The 19,083-nt window shown below is 51.5% G+C and overlaps 1 protein-coding gene across 6 annotated transcripts in view; it reads right to left on the reverse strand.

Moving 5' to 3' along the window:
* The window catches only part of IFT140 (intraflagellar transport 140), a 70,464-nt gene that overhangs the window by 39,668 nt on the left and 11,713 nt on the right, over window positions 1-19,083 (reverse strand). For 5 of the 6 annotated variants that reach the window (XM_061210256.1, XM_061210252.1, XM_061210254.1 and 2 more), the window contains 11 exons: window positions 17,968-18,089; window positions 17,694-17,836; window positions 15,975-16,150; window positions 14,972-15,063; window positions 14,277-14,383; window positions 13,449-13,594; window positions 10,253-10,456; window positions 10,047-10,119; window positions 8,052-8,143; window positions 3,123-3,250; window positions 1,441-1,558 (listed from right to left, as the gene is read on the reverse strand). In XM_061210256.1, coding sequence (XP_061066239.1) covers window positions 1,441-1,558; window positions 3,123-3,250; window positions 8,052-8,143; window positions 10,047-10,119; window positions 10,253-10,456; window positions 13,449-13,594; window positions 14,277-14,383; window positions 14,972-15,063; window positions 15,975-16,150; window positions 17,694-17,836; window positions 17,968-18,089 — 1,401 coding nt within the window. The remainder of the gene's footprint in view (window positions 1-1,440; window positions 1,559-3,122; window positions 3,251-8,051; window positions 8,144-10,046; window positions 10,120-10,252; window positions 10,457-13,448; window positions 13,595-14,276; window positions 14,384-14,971; window positions 15,064-15,974; window positions 16,151-17,693; window positions 17,837-17,967; window positions 18,090-19,083) is intronic. The other variant, XM_061210257.1, reaches the window with a different exon arrangement.

Genomic DNA, 19,083 nt, shown 5'->3' on the forward strand with positions numbered 1-19,083 from the left:
AGCTCGCTCTGCTCTTTAGAATCAGGCCTCCGGAGACAATGGTCACTCAGCAGTCCGCGCTTCTCACCAGCGTCCACACCTAGCACCAAGGAAAAGGCCCTTCCCGGGACTGCCCAGCACCACATCCCGATACCCCGCCTACCTCCTGTGTGGGCATCTCCTGCCTGTGCATGGATACCCGGGCAGCGTCCTGGCTGCTGAAGGAATGAGTGACCCGGGACTGCCTGGTGTGTGGTGCCTGCCTGTCTCTCCCCATCAGCTCAGCTGCTTCCCCTCCCTCAGCCTAACCAGGTCCACCCTGGGCCTCCGGCTGGTAGGACCCCCACCTCCAGCCAGACCTCCCAGCTGAGACTCAGGCTTGTGTCTAACTGCCCACAGGCCGCCCTTCAAATGCCTTAACTCAACAACCAGACAGGACCCCCCTCCGTCCCCCAAAGGCTCCTCACCCAGCTCCTCTCAGCCACTGTCCTTCCCTGCCCTACAGCCAAGTATGGCTGTGATGGGCCCCAAGGGATCTTCCACCTTGTGATAGCCCACGGACCACTCAGCCTGGGCTTCCCCCTCTGCCAGTGACCGGAGACCTTGGCGAAGCCATGCTTCTGCCACGGGGTCGCACTCTGACACCTTGGCGGGGCTGTGTCCCCATCACTTGCCCACCCGGCGAGCCCACACCTGGGCTCAACCTCCACCTCCCCTGGAAGCCTCCGGAACTCTTGAGAGCTGCTCCACCTACCACTGACCTCCAGCCCTGCACCTCTCCTCTCAGCTCTCACCAGGGTTGTAAAAATTTACTCGAGTCTGCTTATCCGAGGGGAGGGGCCGATTCCCCCATTTAGCCGATCAGTTTGTGTTTCCAGTGGCCAGCAAAGTGTGTGGTACATGGAGGGCAACCAGCAATCCACTCTTGAATGAACGAGTGAGAGAATGAGTGAATAAATAAGTGAGCGAATGAGTGAATCAGTGAGCGAATGAGTGAATGAGTGAATGAATGAGTGAGCAAATGAATGTGTGAGTGAATGCATGAGGAGAGCATGAACAGACACTGCCGGGTGGGAAGGCACTAGCTCCTCCAGAACAGGCGACCCAGCCACTTGCCTCCTTCACACCCACGTCGTGTGTCTCTCTAAGCAAGAGGCTCCAAGGTCCTTCCACAGTCGTCACCCCTGGTGCCCAGAGAATTTAGTCGGGTGATGGAAAGAGGCAGAAAAGGGAAGAGGTGAGGGTCTCTGCAAAGCAGAAACCACTGCTGCTGATGAAACAGGGAGTGAAGGAAGGTGGGGAGGTGAAGGGTGGCCCCAGGCGAGGAGAGGAGAGGCCAGACAGAAAGCTCCCCCACCACTCCGCCTGCCCCGGGAGGAGGGGACGTCAAGGGCACGGGGTGTGGGGCGCAGAAGGGCCAGCTGGAGGGGTGGGAGGAGCCGTGCGCACGAGGGGACCCACCTTGCTGAGGAGGATGCTGATCTTGCTGCCGCTGGCGTTGCACCTGAGGGAGGCCATGCCCCCCACGCCGGGGACCAGCCCTGCCAGGCTCTTGCAGCTGCAGTGCACCTTCGCCTCTCTGTGGGGAGGGACGCGGTCTCAGTGGCACCGCCGTGGGATGGCAGGCGCCCCTTCTCCTAGCGGCCTGGAACCTGGGCCCAGAGGACTGAGCTCCGCTTGGGCCCAACTGCTCTCACTTCGGTAATGTGAGACCCGGGAAATGGGCTGAGCTCAGAACATAGGGTGATTTTTTATTTTTACATTTTTTTTGTCAAGGTATAATTGACACACACGTTATCTTAGTTTCAGCTGTACAACATAACAATCTGCTATTTGGTGGGTGAGGTTTTAAAGTTCTGTTTCTGTGAACAAACACAAATACGTATTTTGTCCCTGTCTCACACAGGAGCAGCTTATTAAAGATGCTTCATCGGCCCCACAGCACAACCGGCCGGGGTCTCTGCTGCCCATACTTCATTACAGCTGTGTGCCTTTCCACTGTGTGGACAAACTAAAATTTATTTAACTAATCTCCTGTTTAGTTGTTTCAGTTTGTTACCATTAGAAACAACACTGACTTGTAGAGGTATCTCATCATCATTTTTTTTTGCTTTATTCACATTTCCCTACTTTTCTCCTAGTGTCCTCTGCCTGTCCTAGGCCCCTGTCCAGGCCCCACTTGACATTTAATTGTCTCGTCTCCCTGGGCCCCTCTGGGCTGGGACAGTCTCCAGGCTCATTTGGTGTATTTCCTGCTTCAGTCCCAGTATCGGTCCCAGCATCATTTCTCCGAGGAGATCAGTTCCCTTTACTGCAGGAGGACTTAGAGACCCAGATCCGGGCACGGGATGTGCTCGTTGCTCTTGGGGTGTCATTGCCCTCAGGCCCCCACGGCTGACAGAGCCAGGCTGTGTGTATACTGACTGGTGTGTATCCTCATAGCCATGGTATCTTTATACGCATGCACCTGCATCTACGTGAAGCTGCACTCTGCTTCAGACTCACATCTCCACTTTGGATGCACCAGCACAGGGGTCACTCCAGCCTCCACCCCTGCTGATCTGGAACCTCCCACCCAGGTGAGAAGCTGGCTCCCTCGGGCCCCCATCCCATCCCTCGGCTGCTCACGTCCAGCCTGGACGGCAGTGTGGGTACTGCTCCCCGAGCCTCGTGGGAACTGACTTCGTCTGCAGAGCACATGCTGCGTGCGGCCCCTTAGCCCTTAGTCTCACGGTCCCGCTCGGTCCCAGGGTGACCCAGGCAGCACCTGGTTCCCAGGGAGGCAGTTCCACACACTCACGAATGGTGGGTTGTCCTGCCTCGTCTGCATTCCATCCTGGGATCCCCTGAACTGATTTTTTTAATTTGCAGACATTAAGGCTCACTTTGAGCTGTAAAGTTCTATGGATTTTGACAAATGCACTGTGTCATGTGTCCATCACATAGTGATGCTGGTTCCTTCCCCTTCATGCAAGGATGAAAAATTTAAATCAAGACATAAGGCATTTCAAAAAACTAAGTTGCACGTTAATGTTGAGATGAGAACATAAGCAGTTTGCTGCCTCCTTTCCATTTTCTACCCACCACACTGCCTCCTGACTGATTTTAAAAATATAACACTTTTATTTGGACAAAAACTGTACCTTCGGGATAGATCAAAGCTTTTAAAGTGAGCCAAGTCTGTCCCTACAACCAGGAAATTTCCACAGATGTCAAAGAAGCATGGGTTCCCCTCTGTCTCGGAAAATGGCAGGAGTTGTTTCACAGTCCCCTGAAGAAAAAAGGAGGGAACAGGGAATTCAGGGAGGCTTTATTCACAGGGCCCTGCCCTCTGCTGGAGTCTCACCCCACACGGGGAGGGGAGGATGAGGGCCTCCCCTCGGGGGATCCCTGATGCTTACGTTCAGAGGGGGAGACAGGTAGCAGCCAGGTCAACAAGCAAGTACACACGTAACTCAACCTGAGCAAGTGTAGCGAGGTGATGGACAGGATGCTAAAACAAAACTATCAAGGTGGCGAGACATTGAATTCCACCTGCTTGGGTTGGTCCAGGAGGTGCTGCCTGCAAGGTCTTATGTTAAAGCCCCAATGAAACTGACTGTGTGGCTAGTGTCTTCTAAGTGGTCACCTCCGGGGGAGGCCGTGAGCGGAAGGGATGGTGGTCGCGGCACGGATACGTCCATCTGTGAAAACTCACTGAGCTGCACACACAACATGCTCGCTTTCCTGTGTGTACATCATACGTCAGTAAATGCCTGAGAAATGGGTCTTGTCTGGGGGGCAAACCTGAACTGAGACTGGGGAGAAGGAGCCACCTATTGGAGAGCTGAGCCCGGCTTTCCAGGACAAGGAGGAGCCAGCACAGCAGGAAGGAATGCGGTGGCCAAGGGGTGGCCCCCGAGGTGGGCAATGAGCAGAGGCCAAGTGGGTAATCAGTGCAGGCCAAGGTGGAGAGTCAGATTTTGTTCTACGTGAAGTTGGAAGACTCTGGAGGGTTTTGAGCAACAAGTGATTTCAAATCACTTATGTTTTAAAGTGTCACTCTTACTTTAATAGCATTTTGGAAAGAGTGACCACAGTCAGGCCTGCACAGAGCTTAGGCTTTCGTGTGTCTTGTGCATGGACTGACCCTTGTCCTTGGAGCTGAGAGAGGCTCCTGGCTCAATTCAAGCAGTGCCCAGTGTCTGTCTGGCATGGCGATGGGCTGGGAGCAGGGCACCCCAACAGTGAGCGGGCGGCAGGTGGAGGCCTGGTCCCAGTGCAGGGGGAGTGGGGAGCCGGCTGGACGACGGGGGACGGGGTGGGGGGTTCCCAACAGAACTTAGTAGACTCCTAGTGCCAGGCACAGAGACTTGGGGAGCAGGCCAGGAAGCTGCACAACCCGCCCAGGAAACTCAGGGTGAGGGATAAACAGCATGGGGCTGAGTTCCAAGCTGAGGAATCTGATCTTCATGTTGATGCACCCAGCAGGGAGGTTAGTGTATGTTTGTGGAACAAGCAAACAACAGTCACAGGCGACGGTTCACTGGTGAGGACAGAGCGAGGGTCTCAGCCTCCTCTGCTCGACCTCTCCTCTGCCGCTCCTGACACACTGTACGCAGTGCAAACCTGACCTCCTCTCCTTCCACATTGCCTCAATGATATGTCCCAGTTCCCAACCCCTGCTTCAGAGCGCGGCCCGGGCTCCTGCCTCCAGAGCAGTGTTTCCAGCTGGCTCTGGTGTAAGCATATAGGCTGTGGGGGAGGTTCCTGGAGAAAGACAACCAGGACTGGTTTTCTTGACATAAGAGGACCCATTTTAGCCCAAGCCATTTTGTGATCTACGCCTGGCCACAGTGCTGGTCCTAGAACAGGCCTCAGTAATTCATGATCTTAGGGAGGGAATGCAGAAACAAGGGAGAGCAGCCTTGGGGCAGGTCCTGGTTCCTTAAGGGATATACATAATAATACACCTTTGAGTTCTGCAGGAAATAAGGCTCCTACCCACTGACTTCAATCAACAGAGCTTGGACTCTGTTGACCTTTGCCCCAATTCTACCCTGAATTCTCCTCTGCTCAAACTCCTTTGTGAATATGCTTGTACCCTTAGCTTAAAACTTCCCCAATTTTGCTGTTCAGGGAGACACTGTTTTGGGAAAGATCCCCCGTGTTCTCCTTACTGGCTGCAAATAATAATAAATCCTTCCTTCTCCCAATCTTAGCTTGGTTGTGTCTATTGGCTGACACCCACCGAGAGGCGAACCTGGTTTTCAGGTAACACTGGGACATCTCTGAAGGGTGTCCGAGGCACCTCACACTTGCACCCTTCCCCCCCAGCCCTGCTCTGCTTCTGTACTTTCCACCTTAAGGCTCCACAATTAGCACAGACCCGCAAACTAGACAATTAGAATGTCCACAGTTCCTCCCTCCTACGCCAGTTGCTCACCACGCCCCTAACTGCCGACTCTGGCCTGGCTCCCTGCCCACTGCCCCGCTCCAAGCCCCCGGACCTCTCACCTGTGGCCTCTCCTACCCGACTTCACTGCTCACCAGCTGCCCTAGTCCTTCCCACACAGAAGTGATCTTCTAAGAAGAAAACACAAAACCAAGAAAAAAAAACAAGCCAAAACGCACCGTGTCACTCGGGCTCCACACCTCCTGCCTTCCAACTTCCACCTGGTCCCCCGAGGCTTTGCCTCCATGGGTGTCTGTCAGACACTAGCCCCCGCTCAGCTTCCCACCTCTCCTCGCAGTGGAAGCACAGGAACCAGCGGGGCTCTGCGCTCCCGCCTGGAGGAAGCTTCTCCGAGAACCATGAGGTACATAATGGCTGTCCCATCACCACACAAACCAGCAACAACTGCAGTTTGTGTGTCATGGATGCACGGGCAGGGAGAAAGGTCTGGAGACACACTCCAGCTTTCCGACGAGAGGAGAGGTGCTAACGGATTCCTTACACAGACTGGCATTACTTTACTAATCACAATGGTCACATAGTCCTTAAGCTAAAAATCAACAAGAAAGTCTAAACTCTAGACTGTCTGCAGTCAGATGCTCCTAAGTTCCCTCCATGATTTCCAGCTGATTTTTTGCCCTTTTCCCAGTATGCCTTTCACCCCTTCCCAGCAGGCCTATCATTCTTTCCCGGTATGCCTTTCACCCCTTTCCCAGCATGCTTTTTGCCCCTTCCCAGCAGGCCTTTTCTTCTTTCCCAGTATGCATTTCACCCTTTCCTACAGGCCTATCATTCTTTCCCAGTATGCCTTTCACCCCTTTCCCAGCATGCCTTTTGCCTCTTCCCATCAGGCCTATCATTCTCTCCCAGTATGCCTTTCCCCCTTCTCCAGCAGGCCTATCCTTCTTTCCCAGCATGCCTTTCGCCCTTTCCCAGCAGGTCTTTCTTCTCTCCCATTATGCCTTTTCCCCTTTCCCAGTATGCCTCTTGCCCCTTCCCAGCATGCTTTTCGCTCCTTCCCATCAGACCTATCATTCTTTCCCAGTATGCCATTCCCCCATTTTCCAGCAGGCCTATCCTTCTTTCCCAGTATGCCTTTCGCCCCTTCCCTGCAGACCTTTTCTTCTTTCCTTGCATGCCTCCACTCTCCAGCTCCGCAGGTCACCCCTCTGATAACCCAGCTGCTCCCTCATCTTTTGTTAGGAGGGCCCCTCCCTGCCTCGGCTTTATGTCCACAGCTGATGCCCCTACACAACTATCAGCAGTATGCAAGGCCCATCCCTCCTTCCCTCCAGCCTCTCTGCCTCCCTTTTGACCTGAAGCAGGGCAGGTATCTCACCAGTCCCCAGCTCCCTCCACCTGCACTTTGCCCCAGGAGGCAAGTGGGGCTTCGGGCGCTTCCCTGACTTGTCAGGTCTCTATTCCAATGCCACCCCCTGCAATACTTCCCACCCACCTCCACACTTCAGTGTGCTCCTTTACTGTCTGACCCTCCTGCTAGAAAGTAGAACTGCATGGAAGCTCTTTCAGGAATTGCTGAATGCAAGAGTGGAAGTGCAGGCTGTGAGGTACAAGGACACGGACATGGCAGCCCTGGGAAATCAAATGCTGGACCCTAGGAAAGAACTCAGAGCTGGACAAAGCAGTCATACTGAGAGCTAAAACCAGTACCATAACAAATGTCCTCAACCATGATGCAGAACACTGTTGCATGTACTGGGCTGAATGGTAGCCCCTGAAAGATACATCCATTTGGATGTATCTTGGAAAAAGGGTCTTTGCAGATATAATTAAGGATCTCAAAAGGAGACAACTCTGGATTAGGGTGGACCCTAAATCCAAGGGCAAGTGTTCTTCTAAGACACAGGGAGAAGGCCATGTAAAGATGGAAGCAAAGACTGGAGTGATCTGTTTACAGGCTGAGGAATGCAAGGAATGCCAGCAACACCAAAAGCTGAAAGGGGCATGGGACAAATTCGCCCTCAGAGCCTCAGAAGGAGCCAACCTTGCCCACACCTAGATTTAGGACTTCTGGCCTCCCGAACTGCAAGGAAAATAAATTTCTATTGTTTTAAGCCACTAAGTTTGTGGTCATTGGTTATGGCAGGCTCACGAAACTAATACACCATGTCAGCCCTGGGGGTCCAGCAAGTGTGCACGGGATGTGGGCAGGGTTTCCTTACTGCACACCACCCGGAGGGAACAGAATGGTGTGTTAAAGGCCTGTCATCCTGGAGGCACACATTGCTCCCATCCTGGCCTCACCCTCAGACACGTGCAGGGAAAGGCCTGCCTAAAGATATGTCCTGAACTGACGACCCCTCAGCCCTCAAGATGCGCATTAAACACAGCAAAATTTCCTCCCATTTCACACCCCCATGCACTCAAGGTCCAGCCATGTAGTCCTTTTCACTGCAAAAGGCCACTGCCTCACCTCCTGACTTCTGAAGTCACAAGAGCTGTCGATGGAGCGGCTATCCGACAATCCATTTTTACAACCAAGCACCCAGTTGGGGCAATCTGATGTGGTTGAGTGTAGTCATTAAGAAAGCTCTGGCTTGATTTAGAGATGGCATTTTAAACTCTGCTCTAATTGTCTTTAACGTCACAGGCCACTCACTCTAGAGCAGCAATTTACCTGCCAGGTTCGAACTTGGACTCGGTTTGGCTCCACCGTATAAACGTTTTCTTCGTGCATGGCTAACACTGGAGACTCACACAGGAAGGTACCTAAAATTAAAGATAAAGGTCAGGACAGCAGCAGCTAGTCTTGTCATAGCTCCTTAGAGTTTAAGAAGCATTCTCACACTAAAACTAGAACTTTTTGTAGTGCAACTATTGATGAGAAAGACTGAAACCTAGCAGAAAAGATCTTCTACAACTAAGGATATAAAGAAGGAACTATGGTGAGACGGGTAGAAGGGGCGGAGCTGCGGGATAGTCAAGAAGTGTCCTCATGTGTGTTCCCTAATTTTCCTTGGCCCCCACAATAGCCTTGTGAAAGGTGTGTTTTCTTTATCTTGCAGATGAGGCAAGTGAGGCTCTGAGACACAAGGACCTGCCAGGGCCACAGCTGCCAGTGACGGCCAGGTGTGGGGACTCAGTGCTGGGCACCCTGCCCTCACCAGTCACTGGTGGTCTCTCCTCTTTTCTCCCATCTAGCAGTGGTGCTTCCAGTAGCACAGCATCTATGACAGCATGATTATTCAAGCCTCTGCTTATCTTATGTGGAACTTTGGAGACCACAAGCTCTAGTCTCTGGCTCTAGACAGGTTCTTATCTAGTTAGGAAGATGATGACACACACAAAACAGAAAATATCTCAGCACCTGTTGTGCTATCCTCTTGGGAGGATAAGTTCACCCTTGCCCCTCAAGGGGTCTATGGTAGAAGAGAGGCGAAGACGTGAATTATCAGCACGATACAGGGCAGGGTGGGAAAAGTGTTCTAAGGGAACTTTAGGCGACAAAGTGTTAGAGGAGGGAAAAAAAGTGAGGGAATAATATGAGGGAGAGAGGTGATAACCTGTGGAAAAACATCCCCAGGGAGGTGTGAGGTATTCAAACAAGCACGTGGGGGCATCACCTTGGGAACAGTGCAATGACGAGTCCCCCTGTGAGGTGGGAGGGCCTAGGTCAGGATGGGTGAAAGTAAGAACTGTGCAGAAGGAGATCTTGCCGAGGAGCACGTCCTGATGGTCACTGTGCTTGGTGGGAAGATGTCCCCAAAGAGATCAGGTCCTAATCCCTGAAACCCATGAATATTAGCTTATATGGCCAAAGATGTTAAGGTCTTGAGATGGGGAGATTATCTTGGATTATGCAGATGGGCCCCAAATGAAATCACAAGTGTCCCTATAAGAGGGAGGGAGATTTTTAGACAGGAACAATGTGACAGTGGAGGCAGAGACTGGAATGATGCGACCCCAAGCCAAGGATTGCTGGCAGCCACCAAAAGCTGTAAGAAGCAAGGAGCAGAGTCTTCCCTAGAGCCTCTGGGGCTCTGCCAACACCTTGATTTTGGCCAGTGAAACTAATTTTGGACATCTGGCCTCAAGAACTGTGAGAGAATAACTCCTAAACAGCCACTCGTTTTGTGGTCCTTGTTACAGCAGCCCTGTAACTCATACAGACATGTGCTAAAGAACAGAAGATAAAGTGAAACAAAGAGTCGGAGCGATGGATGGGACGGGTGGAACGGCTCTGAAGATCCACCCTGAAATTTTCAGACAGAGGTTGGCCTTGGTCGAGACCCCACGGGCTCACTGCTGTGCGTGCTCTGGCAAGTTCAGAAGTCAGGTGTGTAGCACCCCTTTCCCCAGAAAGCACTGTGGTTCTTCACACTCATGCCGACTTATTTCTGAGCTGCTTCATCGTCCTGGAGCCCAGGAGGGCTGCTGGCCCCAGATCTGGCTGCACTTAACTACCTCAACTGGCTTCTATAGGGAGGCCGGGGAGGCCCTGGCCGCACAGGGCTAGAGTGGCAGCACTGGCTCTGGAAACGCAGGCCCAGGCACGAGAACTGACATGAGGGTCTCCCCATGGCCCTGGGCCTGCCCTTTGCCCACCCCACAGGCACCAGCACCCACCCCCATTAGATATGAGTCCCCTTCGTGGGGCTGAAAAGACTCCTACCTGCACTTCGTAATGTGGCTCCAGAAGGCTCAAAGATCACCACCTGTTTTCCATTCCAGACGGCAACAGCATCCTACAAAGAACCACGGAAATTAAAAAGCAACCAGCCGTCTGGGCCTCGTTGTCCCAAATGACCCTAACAACCGACCAGGTCTTCTGTCTACATCGATGATCCCGCCCAAGCCCATGGTCACCCTGGCAGTGACCTTGGTGGCGAACACTCCGCTGATGTACATGTCTGTACGCAGGCTGTGCGTCACCCCCGTGGACAGGAAGGACACGCTGAGTAGGCTCGGGGAGACCTGCACTGCGGCCACCTGCTGGTGGAAGTGGGACGACATGGCCTGCTCGCGGAGGATGAGCACGGAGCTGATGCTGTTCACCGCCAGGAGGCTCTTCCTGGAGCCCCACTTCATTCCCACATTGAGAGACAGAACCCAAGGTGCGAACAGAAAGGAGAGGAGCAGTCAGGGCAACGTTGTAAGTACGAGGATTCATAAACAATTTCCAAGCACTATTTCTTCTTCTTGTTTAAAAATATGATTTTAAAAATTTATAAGTATAAAATGTGTAATTTGTAGAAAAACTTTAAAATAACAACACTCAGAGTTTAGATCCAGCAGGTAAACTTGTGTGGTTGTTCTCGCTCATGTCTATCCTGACTGGTTGAGCATCTTCTAGAGTTTACTTTACTGACACGAACTTAGGGGCATCTATGTTTTATAAATGGAAAGCAAATTTACACACTGTAGTGAACTATCCAGACTTCCTCTAGTGATGTCAAGTACCACTTTCATAATTTCATATTAAACTTCCAAATCCATACAAATCCGTTTCTGGATTTCCAACTTCACTCCACTGATATATTTATCCATTCCTGAGTAAGCATGCTGTGTTAATTGCTGTACCTTTCAGATATATTCTGGTATAGGATACAGAAATGATCTGATTCTTTTTAAATTTTTTTCTTGGCCATTTGCTCTCCCAAATGAGTTTAGAATTATTGTGTTGAATTCCCCCGGCGGGGGCGGGGAAACTCCTTATTTTCACTGGATAAACATGTAATTTGTAGATTTATTTGGAAAGAAATAATTACAAGATTGAGGCTTCTCTTTGAGGAACATGGTCTATTGAGTCAATTTTTCTTTTACGTCTTGCAAGAAAGTTAGTGTGGCTCTTACTATTATTTAAAATGGGCATTTCTTTCATTACCACTGAGGTTACACGTTTTCCATGGATTCTACTAACCACCCTTAGGTAAATTATCTGCACTCTCCTTCATCACTTATCCATTTACATTCTTTTCTTTTCAGCCGCACAGTGCAGCATGCAGGCTCTTAGTTCCCTGACCAGGGATCGAACCCGGGCTCCCACAGTGAAAGCACTGAGTCCTAACCACTGGACCACCAGGGAATTCCCTCCATTGGCATTCTTAATATTTTTCTTATAAATGTGAGTTTTCTTCATGTCCTTTATTCTAAGATATCACTAAAGGTAAGATGAGCCATCAGTTTAAAACAGCACCTTTCTTCTCCCACAAAAAAACAAAAATACTTTCAATGTACACATCAACTGGGATTGGTATTCAAATGAAGAAAAAAATTATGCACTGAAAATTGGGAAAATTTGGTGTTTTAGAGATTAACCCTTTAAAGTGAATATTTACCCAGCTCAGTTTTCCTTTCATCCCAGCCTTCCTGTTCACATTGCCTGGTGTGACATGTTCTTATGGACTCAACCTTGTCCCTCTGCTTTTGCAACTGCTTTTATTACTTAAAATCTAAGAAAGTTACACTTTCTCTACAGATCTGATTATATTCTGTGTTTTTAGCCAGTTATTCTGACCCAACTTTTAATTTTTTTAATTTTATTTTCAGTTTTTAACAGATGGACCATTTTTAAAGTCTTTATTGAATTTGTTACAATATTGCTTCTGTTTTATGTTTTGGTTTTTTGGCTGCAAGGCATGTGGGATCTCAGCTCCCCGACCAGGGATCGAACCCACACCCCCTCCATTGGAAGGCGAAGTCTTAACCACTGGACCACGAGGGAAGTCCCTGACCTAACTTTTAAAAATATTTAACTCGTTAATTCATCCAGAAACTATGTTTATTTATGACCTGAGATGAGGATCTAAAAGTAATTCCCAAAATTGCTCTAAGGTATCCCTAAACTGTTTACCATGTAACTTTTCATTTCCTGATTAGTATAGATTAAGTAAACTTTATCTTAAAAAATTCAGGGACTTCCCTGGCGGTCCGGTGGTTAAGACGTCGCACTTCCACTGTAAGGGGCGTGGGTTCGATCCCTGATCGGGGAACTAAGATCCTGCATGCCACTTGGTGCAGCCAAAAATTAAAACAAAAAAAAAACAACAAAAAAAAATTCACACAGAGCAGATCTGAGAGGCAAGTTCCAGAAAGGCAGGTGAGGAGCCCCGAGGACATAACAGGCATAACTGGTGAAAATTATGAAAACACAACCATGTACTTCTCTGGGAATTGGGCACAGAGTAAATGAAGAAAGACTTACTGAAGAAAGTCTACTAAGTCTGGTAAGAAGAGCAGAGTCTGTGGCAGGTGAGCTCGGCAGGCAGGTTTGGCCAAGAAACCGGGGCTCCCTCTCCTCCGGCATTTTCCTGGGAGGGGCGGCTGCCAGCATCTCTCACTCCCCCAGCTCCAGCACAGAGGCCAGGTCCAGGTGGGTTGGAGGGAGGCTCTGCATCAGGAGCGGGAGCCAGACCACGTTGGGCCCCCAGGCCCTCGCTCCAGCTTGCTCCTCTCTGGGAGAGGCCATCCGGGACCAGAGGCTCCTGTGCCCAGCTCCCAGCTCCCAAAGCAGGGTGTCACCCCAGAAAGCCAGCTACTCTCCCCACTACCAGGCTGTGGAGCAGTGACTCAGAAATCTTTTCCTGAGGGGAAAGGCAGTCCACGAGAACAGCAAGCTCCCCAACAGAATGACTTTGTTTGAAACAGAATATGGGCAAGTTCAAGCCTCAGGATGACCAGAAAACAGTGGAGGTTTGGAGCATTAAGAGGAAGCTGGGGCGGGAATTCCCTGGCGGTCCAGCGGTTAGGACTTGGCGCTTCCACTGCTGTGGTGCAGGTTCAATCCCTGGTCGGGGAACTAAGATTCCGCAAGTCGTGCGGCACAGCCAAATAAATAAATAAATAAGATAAATAGATGATAGAGATAAATGGACGGGTAGATAGATTTAAAAAGATATAGATTACTACAGATCCACAATCCCTTATCTGTAGTTCTGAAACCCAAAAGGTCTTTAAAAATGTTTTACTGTTATTTTTTATCTTAATTTGAATAACTGACAAAAATAGGTTCAGAGCAATTACTGCCTCCACTTCTGCAGAAAATGAGTGCACCCAGTGCCCCGTCGAGGCGTACCTTTATCTGCATGATGTTTCCTTCGAGCTCAGTGGGGATCTGAAGGGTCCACCTGTCTTTGCCCTCCACCCCTTGGCTGCTCTGGGGGCCTGGCACTTTTCTCCACATGGCTACGCGCCCTTTATCGGTACCTGCTGCCAGAAGACCTGTAGGTAAAAAGAAAGTTCACATTGAGTTGAAAAGGAATAAAAACAGCAGCAAGCTCCCTTCTCTGACCACCCTCTCTAAAATACCAGCCCGTCGGCCCTCCGTCCAGGAACTGCCCAGCCTCTTACCTGGCCGTGTCTTCCTTAGCAGGAGTTCACTACTCGCAGTGACACAGTGTGTACATGTGTGGACGGGGGATTGGGGGGTGGTGCTGCTTGCTCTCTGGTTTCTCCCATGAGAGAGGAGCCTGCCTGCCTGTGTTCAGGGCTGCTTTCCCAATGCCAGACAGCACTTAGCACTCAGTGGGCACGAAAGTGCTGCTCTGGTGCATCTCCTATTCTTTCTGTCATATTTGTGTGTGCGTGTGTGTACACATATGCACATCCATGTACACGTATATATTTAATATTTCTCACACTGACTTTTTCTTGAGGTTTCAGGAGGAACAGATACCAATTCACGCAGCCAGGCTGGTCACATTCCTGACCAAACTCCTTGACCGCTACGTGGGACAACACAGCTTTCCTGCCTCTTTTTTGCTCTTGGCTGACTGTACTCGAGTGACTGACATAGTTGTAACTGAGGTATGGTTCTTAGAACAGCCCTGAGTTCCACGTCATCACCGCGCAGCCCAGAGCAAAGCCTGAGGTGGGCTCTCCCTCTGACGCTGGGAAGTCTCACCTTTGACTTTACAGTAAGAAACACAGTTTATATTCTCTCCTTTTTCAAAACCAAACTTCTCCTCTGGACTCAGTACGTAATTCTCTCCTCGTTCTAAATCCCAGAATCTACAAGGCAAGGAGGAAAGTCCCACGGGGGGACTGTGTTAGTGGGCTTCCCTCAGCTGTGAGGGTCTTGTTCAACTCGCAGAGCAAACTTTAAAAATCAGGAAAAAGACACGGCCCTTTGGACTCTGAGAAGAAAAGCATGTCGTTGTTACGTTATCTATGTTACGTCTTGTTCATAACAAAGGGAGCAGTTGTTAATAAAAGAGGGTTCCTGTGTGACACCAGGTCACGATGAGAACAAAGGAATTCCAAGCACCCAACCAGGGAGAACCCCTGAATGTCACATGAGCTAAAGCAGCCGGACCCAAGAGAACACAACACGGGATTCCATCTACATGGGGATCAAGAAGGCAGGCAGACGTCAGGACAGCGTGACCCCTGCGGGGGTGGGCGGAACGCCTGGGGTCTCTGATATGTTCTGTTCTTCCATCTCAGGGCTGGTTACATGGATGTGCCCAATTAGTAACACTTCATCATAATTTGTGCATTTTTCTATATGCATGTTACACTCCAATACAAAGTGTACTCATGAGACTGTGTGGGACAGAATTTTCAACCCCAGTGCTCTCTGCAGAGTCGGGATCTCACCTGAGGACCGCCTCCCCAGTGGCGGTCACAAGAAGGCTGCCATTGATCAGGGCGACGTTTGCCCGGCGACCCGTATTTCCACTCAGCTTTACCTGCACAACAACAACCCGAAAGGAGCACGTCGCCCTCGTCGAGACCAGGTCCCTGTTCAGCAGCTGGACTCTCTGTTTGGCAGTGACTCCCCGCAGACTCACCAAGCGGAGGAAGTGAGGGTGGCTGTGGACACTTGGAAAGGCAGCCCCAGCCTTTCAGGCCAAAGCAGCGACCACTGCACATTACGTAGTTAATGACAGGGGTGCCCCGCGTGGGGTGAGGCAGCTTGTCACAGCCTGTATGCAGAGAAAACCTGCCAGCAAGGGGCTGAGGGGGGATTTGAACCCAGGTTCACAGGACTCAGTGACCACATTTCAAGTGCTGTGTAGACAGAGGTGCACAAAGGACCCCTGAACACCGACTTTTCTGCATCGACCAGAGCATCTTAGGGAAGGTACGGAGTCCTCTGAGAACTACAGAATCCTTGGGTGTAAACCAAGAAAGTGGCAGGAGAGCGGCATGCAGTCCTCAGGGAGCTGCACGCGCTGCCTGACCAACACCCAACGCTCCAGGCCTCCTGGCGTCCTCCCACGAGTGAGTGCCCCGGCCCGGGGCGAGGCACCCATGCGGATGGCAGGGTGTCCAGAGTTGTGATTGTCACACACCCCTCGGATAAAGCAATGCATATGTGTGGGCCAGCGGTAGTGTCACAGAGGGAACACTGGTGACAACCCTCAAGGTCTGCACATAGCCAGGCGTCCCCGCCACAGCCCCCTACCTCCTGTGGCTCTGGGAGGCCCCGTTGCCTGGTGTCTCCCCCACCTGTGACCGCAATGGTGCACAATAAATAAGGTGCTAAAGCTCTGGTGGTGGCCCTGAAACACAGACTCCTCAACCAAAATGAAGGGGTGTGTGAGGTGGGCAAGAGAGGCTGGAGACCCCCTGGGGCACCCCCCCATCACCTCCTCACCTTCATCACCTCCTCGGCCGCGCCCTCGGGCATCACCGTGAACAGACACAGCAGCAGGCTCTCAGTGACTGCCACCAGCACCTCCCTCTTCTCCAGGTAGAACAGCGTCTGAATGGAGCTGTCCGTGGACGCCACCCGGGCCATCCTGCCCTTCTCGTCCACATAGTGCACAGTCCCTGCGGGAAAGCGATGTGTCCATGGAGGCTGGACACTCCCTGGAAGCCATTCTACCTACTTAGGGACACTTTCAACATAAACATCTTCATCATAACCATTTACAAATAAGCCATTTTAAAAACACTGGCACATGACCCCTGCGTCTGCCATCTCTGGGTCAGTCCAGCCTGGACCTCTGTGTCTGCCATCCTCCCTCCACCACTGTCCAGTGCTCACACTGACCACCCTCCTGATGCACAGCCTCCATGCTCTGGTCATCTCAGTCCCCTAGGTACATGTCCGTCACCCGTCTGCCGGGGCCTTAACTATGACCCTCCCCGGAGCCTCGGCCTGCGCCCTCCATCCCAGGTACCGGGTATCGCTGGCCGGCATCTGGCCTGCACCCTCTTGCCTTCCCCAGGCCCTCGTCTCGGCCCCAGGGCCCCTCCCAGCCTGGATACCCTCCTCTTGCCCCCGAGCTGTCTCTTGGTTCTGCTTTCAGGCTTCTGAGCACGGTGGCAGCACCTCCTGTGAGTTCTCGGGATTGGGTTCATTCTGCTGCTCTCGGGAGCCTCCTCACCCTCCACGCCGCCTACCATCTCACTCCCAGTGGACAACTTGAGTTCTTATTAAGCTTAAAGGTTCAAGGTTGTCTGGAGGCTAATCATAACAGTAACTAGCATTTACTGAGCACAGATGTGTGCGGGCTCCGTGTGCAGAGGCTCTGGAGGCAGGTACTATCCTGATCCCCACTGTACGTGTTCGGAAGCTAAGGCACAAAGACATGGGATCATCTGCCCCAGTTGCACGGCTGCTGAGCAGGGGCAGTGCTGACACCCCCTGCAGAGCCAGGCCTCCAGTCGCCACGTCTCCTTCCTCCCTCAGGGCCCCCGCCACCCCCACAGTGCCCACGTTGGGTCCCTCCAACTCCTCTCCTGAAATGCCAAGTCTCTCTACTTTTAAACTGACAAATGCCCCAGCCCCTCCCAGCTGTCACCTGTCACGGTTAAGCTGCCTGGCCACACAGTCCTCAAACCCCATCACCCCAGGAAGGGCCCCTTTCCCATGGGGGAAGGCACTCACGAACGTCTTGTGAGTGTACGAGACCCTCTATCTCTCTGAACCTCACACTGCATCTACTGGCCGCCGCCTGCCTCCTAGCACACCGCGGGGAAGCCGTGTTAAATCAGCACGGACGGCCCGGCCCTGCCAGGGCTGCTGGTCCAGCGTGCCCTGGTCACACCCACCCCAGAGCTGAGCCCGGCTGCTGGCTTGGAGACCACGCCGGGTGCCCCTGGCATCGATTCATCTGGGGCTGTACATCCTGGACAGCTTCCTCCTGAAAAACCTTCAAACGCAAATAAAGCTCAATTTGTCTCTATCAGGTCCAGGTGAAGCCACCCTTTGGATCCTGGATAAACATCTGCACAAGCCAGCTAAGGCATCCATCTGGGAGTGGCGCACAGCCTGCAATTTTATGCAGAAACGCCATCCATTCGCTTATAATCTCCCAGACACTCCGAAACACTGCAGTGTCCCCAGACCCCAACCTGAGCGTCTTACCATCGGTCAAGGTGACAAAGAATGAGAGTCCCTCTTGAGGTCCCATTTTCAGGAAACTTCCAAAGCCACTCTTCCTCCAGTTAAACTTGTCCAGGGCTTTCTCATCACCACTCACAGCTGCCTTCGCCAACTGAACGAGGTCCCTAAGAGCAAATGTGACAGAGATTCCTCGTTGCTCCCTGGACGAAGGTGGTATAACCACAGAGGAGACCCCTCCAGTGTCAGGAGGAGCCACATCCCCGGCCCCGCCAGCCACCACCCGAGCTCTACTTACTCGCCGGGAGGGGGGAGCCGGAAGATGCAGTGAGTGAGGTGTTTTCCATACTCGTGTTTCAGCAGCGGTGCCCCTTGTACTCGACCCCTTTGGTCCAACTTCCATAAGAGCAGGACACCAAGCTGGAAAACCCAAGGTCACATTCTTAGCAAGTGACTGGTGGAGGGTGAGGGTAACACTGTGCAACAGAGCATAGGCTTACTCCTTTTTTTCTTTTAAAATTATACTACTACTATATGTGCACCATGAAAAACTCAAAACGATTCTAGTGTTCAATGAAGGAACCAGAAACTCCTCTCTGTGCCCCTTCCCATCTTCACTCCCTGGAAATAACAAGTGTCACGTGTTCAGTTTTTAAAACAAATCTTTAATTTTGGAATAGATTCAGATTTAAGGAAAAGTGGCAAAGAGTTCAGAGAAGTCCCATACCTCACACCTAGCTTCTCCTATTACTGACCCTACATTACTGTGGCGCATGATACTAACTAAAGTTGGTACTTCATTCACCTCTCCTCAGTTCTTCCTGCCCTGGGACCCTGTCCAGGCCCCACAGACATCTGGTTGCCATGTCTCCTTGGGCCCCCCTGGGCTGGGACGGTGGCTCAGATGCCCCTGTTCTGGACGTCTGGACGCTGTTGAGGAGGACCGATCAGGGGTTTTGTAGAATGTCCCTCCGGCGGGATTTGTCTGATGTTTTTCTCATTGTTGTCGGGGTGGTGGGTTTGAGAGGAAGACCAGAGGTCAAGAGCTGCTGTCTACACGTCGGGTCAGGGTTCCCTGCCCTCGGTGTGACCTGTCTGCTGAGGTCATGTCTGTGACCTCCCTCACTGGGGAGTTCCTCCTTCCTTCCATCCTGTCCTGCCTGGAAGGAAGTCGCTGTGTGCAGCCCACACAGAGGAAGGGGAGTTATGTCTCACCTCCTAGATCATCTGGAGAGATATGCCTCTTGTCCACCATTTACTGATTTATTAAATCATAGATTTACATCAATATGGACGCATGGATGGACCCATGGATATTTATTTTCTACTCTGGGTTATGACCCAATATTCCCTTGTTTGTTTAGATACTCAAATTGTTCCAGCTCCGCCATCAGGAGCTCTTTCCTCCGGCTCT

The sequence above is a fragment of the Eubalaena glacialis genome, chromosome 13 (genome assembly GCF_028564815.1).
Source record: "Eubalaena glacialis isolate mEubGla1 chromosome 13, mEubGla1.1.hap2.+ XY, whole genome shotgun sequence".
Lineage (NCBI taxonomy): Eukaryota > Metazoa > Chordata > Mammalia > Artiodactyla > Balaenidae > Eubalaena > Eubalaena glacialis.